At 38.5% G+C, this 6,381-nt stretch overlaps 1 protein-coding gene and 1 pseudogene across 1 annotated transcript in view; both read right to left on the bottom strand.

Annotated features, from left to right (window-relative positions):
* LOC104698752 overlaps positions 1-2,020 on the bottom strand; it is a 2,908-nt pseudogene extending 888 nt beyond the window's left edge.
* The window catches only part of LOC104698751 (structural maintenance of chromosomes protein 4-like), a 20,122-nt gene continuing 16,148 nt past the window's right edge, over positions 2,408-6,381 (bottom strand). The window contains exons 15-27 of the mRNA XM_010414149.1: positions 5,204-5,512; positions 4,925-5,101; positions 4,676-4,759; positions 4,387-4,596; positions 4,210-4,299; positions 4,001-4,122; positions 3,775-3,930; positions 3,581-3,688; positions 3,418-3,478; positions 3,086-3,220; positions 2,907-2,994; positions 2,744-2,816; positions 2,408-2,651 (exon numbers count right to left, since the gene is read on the bottom strand). Of these exons, the coding sequence (XP_010412451.1) occupies positions 2,528-2,651; positions 2,744-2,816; positions 2,907-2,994; positions 3,086-3,220; positions 3,418-3,478; positions 3,581-3,688; positions 3,775-3,930; positions 4,001-4,122; positions 4,210-4,299; positions 4,387-4,596; positions 4,676-4,759; positions 4,925-5,101; positions 5,204-5,512 (1,737 nt within the window). The 3' untranslated portion in view covers positions 2,408-2,527. The remainder of the gene's footprint in view (positions 2,652-2,743; positions 2,817-2,906; positions 2,995-3,085; positions 3,221-3,417; positions 3,479-3,580; positions 3,689-3,774; positions 3,931-4,000; positions 4,123-4,209; positions 4,300-4,386; positions 4,597-4,675; positions 4,760-4,924; positions 5,102-5,203; positions 5,513-6,381) is intronic.

Raw genomic sequence — 6,381 nt, 5'->3', positions numbered from 1 at the left:
CCCCCCCCAAAAAAAAAAAAAAAAAAAAAAAAAAAGAATAAAGAAACCTGTAACAACATACGTACCTCAGCTCCTTTGCAGACGGCTTCAAAGATGAAGCCGGTGTAGTAATCAAGACCTCTCGCAAGACTCAGATCAAAGACTATTCTATTGATGCAATTCGATCTTTCAAGTGCTTCAAACAGAATACTCAAATCTTCAAGTGCTTCTTTTGATGTTTTATTACTTAACAGCTCACTCCCTTCTTGTCTTAGTTTCGACAACAGTTCCATAGGTTGTCCTCTTTCCTTGACAAAAGTACCAATTCTGTCTGCTGTCTCTGAAGACAAACCCTTCTCTTCCACCATTTCTTTCTTCACTTTCTCAAACGACTGCTTGTCTAACTTGTCGATACTCGAACATATGGTTCTGTACTTCTCCTGCGGTACTCCACAAAGCTCCAAGATACCGTCAAGAAGCTTCCTGTGACTCAGCTTCACCTCATAATCTCCAATTTGTAGTTCATCAAGAAGTTCAGTCAAGATCTTTACAACCTCGAAATCAGGTGCCATTCGTTCATAAAGACTGGCGATATCGAGATCGCATTGATAGAACTCTCGATATCTTCCTTTAGATGGGTTATCCCTTCGGTATACTTTAGCTATTTGGTATCTTTTGAATGATGTGATACCATTCATAGCCACATAGCGTGAAAATGGTACAGTTAAATCATATCTTAATGAACAGAGCTCTCCTCCCTGCAGATATATTATAAAACGAGCATTGAGGGCTAAGAACAACAAGCATAGTCTGAGTTAGCTATATATATATATATATATACCTGGTCAGCAATATCATAAATCAGCTTGGAGTCTTCTCCGTACTTTTGCGTAAGTGTCTCTCTTAATTCGAAAACAGGTGTATCAAGTGAGGTAGCACCATGCCTCTTGAATACATTTTGTACAATTGAAAACGCTTTTTCTCGTACTGCCATCTGCTCTCTTGCAAAATCACGTGTTCCCTGTAATGAATCAAAACATTTAAGTAAGGAAACTGATGTAACATCTAGTGACATGTAATGAGGAGGATTACATATTTACTACGTACCTTGGGGAGTTTTGGAAGTCTCCTAACTTGGTTACTTTGTACAATCTCGTTTATTTTAGCCGAGAAGCAAGCAAAGGAAGGATCCTCCGGGTTCAAAAGAGACACCACTTTCTCCACCTCCACCGATGCCTCAACCAGATCACTATCTTCACTGAACAATCTTTCCTTGATAAACTGGACAAGTATGCGTGTCCCTTTACCAAGGACAGGTTTTGTCTTCTCCTCGCCGTGAAGGGCAAAGAAAGCAGCCACAGCTTCGAAACCTAGAATACTACACAAAACTCCAAGAGACTCATGCACAAGGCGAGCAAATTTGACGTATTGTCCACGAAAAAGAGCAGTGTATGCTTCTTGGTGAGCATTCTGGTAGTCAGAAGAGCACTTTCCTCCCAAAGTCGATAAGACCTTCCTCAGATCATCGTTTACAATAGACTCAAAAGAAAGATTCAAGCGTGACATCGAACATTCTCTTAAGTAGTTAATAACTACTGACAAAGACGACAATGATGTTACCAAAACCTCATCAGCTCCTGCAGTTTCCGGATTTCTTCACACCTTTGAGTCCTTTTATGTCAGCCCGCAAACTCTTCACAACGGAACGGAACTTCCCGTGGATTCTAGGGATTTTTGAAACCGCTTCGACTTGTTGTTTCCCAACGAGTTCAGATCCGTTTAGCAAAACCTTGAGGTCATTAGAAACTGCAATGGCGTCTTTGTCCCCACACCCGTCTCCTGAATCCAACGAGCTAAAAGACAACACATCAGCCTTTGTAGCCTCGCAGCTCAAAGCAGCAACCGCATCTACAATCCGGAAAAGGAGCCTACACTTTTCGTCGATCGCTGAACATATTCCCATCAATACATCATACAAATTCTCTCCTCCGACCAAGTTCTCCGGTAGAGAGAGAGAGCAACTTCCCTCTTTGCTCGCCATTTCTATGCACACACGAGGAAGAAGGAGAATAAAGAAGAAGAAAAACTGGCCGTTGTTTTATAAAACCCTAATACGAGATGGGAAAGGAAACGTTCCAGTTTTGAGACTTACCGACATGGGGCCAGAATATTTCTTTAAAACATTTGAGAGACCCCAAATTATAGCATCGGTTTAAGTTTGAAACATGTCGAAACGCAAACCAGCCTGACCAAAACAATAGAATATTTTTAATTGTAACCAATACATCACTTTATTTAATAGATTTGGATTTCATGATTGATTGGTTGAATTATTTATCGTTACTTATGTATAGATTTATTTTTTAGGTTAGGTTTAGAAATTTTTCTTTTTTTGAATTATAAATTTTCAGTAAATTTAGAATTGACATAGTTAATATTAATCCCATCATAAGAAAACCGAAAGTCACAAAACAAGGAATCCATTACAAGACAAGACAAGACATTACAATAATAAGTGGTTAAGGTAGAGACATGTCATCTGGTAGGACTAAGCAGAAGTTTTCTGACGAACTGCAAAGCTTTCAGGATTGATCGTAATGCTCTTCGTACAGTTATCTGTTTTGTAGATTCCCACCAATCTGTCTGCTAACTCAAACATGTTGTTCCTAAGACTGCACCATTTATTCATAGTATTAATTAGACCTCAAGAACTGACCTAACTTGAATAAGTCAAGAACTGATTGAACTAGAAGATTGGACTGACCTGATGATAATGAACTGAGCATCTTTAGTACGGTCTTTCACGTAATGTCCAACGATTGATACGTTTTTGAAGTCTGTTGTAAAACAAAAAGAGCGAAAACGTTTCAGGGTCAAATGAGCTTTTGGCAGATAAAGTATGACAGTGGGGTAATGGGAGGAGTTACCAAGAGCAGCGTCGATTTCGTCCATGACGTAAAGTGGAGTAGGCTTGTAGTGATGTAGTGCAAAGACTAGTGCGAGTGAGCTAAGTGTCTGTAAGTAAAAAGAGGTAGAGAAATTTTTAGGAGAGTTCACAGACAAACTGGTGGTTAATGTGTGTAAGATGTTTGTTTTTGTTAATGACCTTTTCACCACCGGACAAGTTTGCAATGTTCTTCCAGCTCTTCTTGGGAGGTCTGACACTGAAAACCACACCTTCTGAGAAAGGGTCCAACGAGTCTACCAGCTCCAGCTCTGCATCACCTCCGAGAGTGATCATCTGCAAAATCATATTTGTCTAATTTATTAGGGATAAAGATAAAATGTATAAGATTAGGCAAAGAAAAAAGGATTATGTTATAGTAAGATTTGAAAAGCAGCATTCATAACTTTTAAAAACCTTTCTAGATATTTTACACCATATTGTTATTCGCCAAGCTTTAGGAGTTGTAAACAATGTTCAAAAGGTAAACTAACCTGATACATTTCTTTGAGCTTTAAGGATATTGTGTTAAATCCTGCCATAAACTCATCCAACCTGAAAGGAATTTGTAGTCATCCAAGTTTAGATTCGCTTCATGACACCGAGAACAAAAGGGAAACACATATATATACAGAGAAAACTAGAGGTGTGGGATACCTTCTCTTTCTCAATTCATCATACTGCTTCCTTGTGTCATCACGCTCTTGGGTCACAGAGTTAAGTTCGTCTACCCGTCCATTGTAAAGTTCCACTTTGCTCCGGTACCTTTAAGTAATTATAGCAAACAATCAAAAAAGCTAGAGAAACATGTGTAAATCGAAGTAAGGAAGAAACAACAACTAAATTCTTACTCGGCGATCGAGTCAAGATTTGGATTCAACTCTTTTAGCTGAGCCTCCAGTAAGGCAACCATTTCAAGAGCCCTTTTCAAATCACAAGCTTCATTCAAATTATTATCCATCAATGTTGCTTGGAGCTTGTCCGGATCAACAAGATCTTTCTGAATTCTGCAATATAGAATGACAAATTTTAGATGTGAATGAGGTAATCATATAATGAAGGGTTTACCATACATACTGTTCCATATGCTTTGTGAGTGCAATCTGCAAGTCATTGAGTTTCCTCTTGTAGCCCTTCTCTCTCATTTCTAATTCATTGTATTTCTTTTTCATATCTTGGACTTTGAATTCTGCATCTACCTGTATTCAACTAGAGTTTAGAGGATGAAAACAACACAAAGAAATACAGTAACCAGCAAGAAAGAAATTGATTTGGTAGTTTGTTACCCTAGATGCCTTCAACTCATCCACAGACTTTTTCAGATTCTCATAGTTGGACCTTGATTCAGTCAGAATGTCTTTATGCTCGTCAATCAACTAAAAGAAAGGACAGATCAGTGAATTTTATCCAAAATTCCAAATAGTATCTAGATAATTCATGATTGAGATAAGAACTGTTAAAACCTTCTGTGTTTCTTTGTATGTCTCTTGGATTGCGAATGCTTTCTGTTCTATAGTTTTGAAAGTCACATGCAACTTTTCCTTCTCACCCTCTAGCCTCTCTTTTTCTCGAGTCGCCTCTTCAATCCCCTTTGTCAACTTCTTTATCAGTTTCTGGTTTGTTTCTATTTGAACATTACACCGGTTGATCTCTGTATTATTTTTGTCGATATCCTAAACATGAGTAACATAAATTAGGACAAACTTAACTGTGAGATTACTAACAGCATGCTAAGAGAAAAAGCAAACTTACAGTCTGAATCTTCTCAACCTTTGCCTTTTGTCCTTTTAATTTCTCACCACCAGCGTTCTCTATGTTGGTTTGCAGCTCCAAAGCCTAAAATAAGAAACCTCATCAAGTTTAAATGCAGTAGTTCTATATTACAATGGAACAACTCCATAGATTTTGCATCTACTGATCTCAGCTCCCAAAGGAAAAAGCAGTCAATTTTTTTATAAACATGGCTGGTTAGACAAAAAAACAATTACTGATGCTACGCACATTATCCTTCAGCTGTTTAGAACCCTTCTCAAGGTTTTCAATCTCCTTTTCTTCTTTGAAGATGATTTTCTTAAGCTCTTTAAGCCTATCGATCTCATCTGTCTTTGGCTGAGATGCAGTTTCCAGGGAAGCTAGTTGTTTTTCGAGATAGTTCTGCTCTGAATTGAGACTTTCAATCTAAAGATGAAAGAAAGAAACAATTGATTACATTTAAGGCAACTTGATCACATATCTCAATAATAGGGAGGACGATACTGATAAATTCACAGAAGACAGTACCTCTCTTTGGCTTTTCGCCAGTTCCATCTCCAGGCGAGAGACTTCGTTTTCTGCAGCTCGATATTGTCTCACAGCATTGCCAATCTTTTCGCGGATGTTGCTTAACATGTCAATAATTTTGGAGAGCTCATTTTCTGCATTAGAAACAGCTTCGCCAGACACACCAGTGGCTCGAATAGAGGTTCCCATTCTTCCCCCACGTGGCTTGCCTCCCCCTCCACTCATGGTACCAGATTTCTCAAAGAGAGCGCCATCAAGGGTCACGACTCTTCGAAATTCTCTGTTCCCACCATATGCAATACGTGTTGCCTAATAAGCAAGAAAATTTGTATCTATTAGCTCAGCTTTGGTTCCAAAGAAACTTTGTATTTTAAGAGATATTACCCATCTCGGGTTTCACTAGATTAGCTGAGTCCATAATTTACTAATGTCGGTAAATGAATTCTGTAGCTGAGTCAGCCTTGATGAGCAGTCACAAATATACCTGATCAAGATCCTTTGCCACAACAGTGTTTCCCAAGGCTGCATAGAATGCAAGTTTTATCCTTTCGTCCTTTACTCTGATCAGATCAAAGAGGCGTGGTACATCCTCGGGAGTTTTCACTTTCTCCTTCAGTTTATGTATATGATCTGTTTGTTTTTCCTGCAAAAACGAATATTGTAGAAGGATTATTCATTCTTTATCTGCACGAGCAATAACTAGAACCTACTTGGTGAAAGAATATAAAGCTTCAATTACAGTCCCCTTGAAGATTTACTAAAACCACTCCCTACTGCATTTCATTTGCTGATTCAAAATCCACCATAACACGTTCCCAACTTCCTAATTTGATAATATTTTACTACGACCAACTCAGAATCACAGATCTAAGGATCCCTGTATGATAATAGTTTACTAAGACCAACTCAGTCTGACAGATCTAAGGATCCTGTATTACAATTCTTCTGTTTCAGTTGGCATTTTTAATAAATTGGCCAGGCTAGTAATTCAAATCGTATAAACAGAAAGTGGTATGCAATACCAATATCATAAATGTTGCAACGCCAAGATTTCCCTTCCGCAGCAGCTCAACACATGCTTGTGCTGCAGAAGTTGTTTCCACAACAATGTAATCAAGGCCAGCGCATGCAGTTGATATGGCGACATCGTATTTTGCTGCATAGGACAGCCATGTCAG

This window comes from Camelina sativa, chromosome 6 (assembly GCF_000633955.1).
Source record: "Camelina sativa cultivar DH55 chromosome 6, Cs, whole genome shotgun sequence".
In the NCBI taxonomy this organism is placed as follows: domain Eukaryota; kingdom Viridiplantae; phylum Streptophyta; class Magnoliopsida; order Brassicales; family Brassicaceae; genus Camelina; species Camelina sativa.
This window is presented reverse-complemented; position numbering and strand designations above follow the sequence as displayed.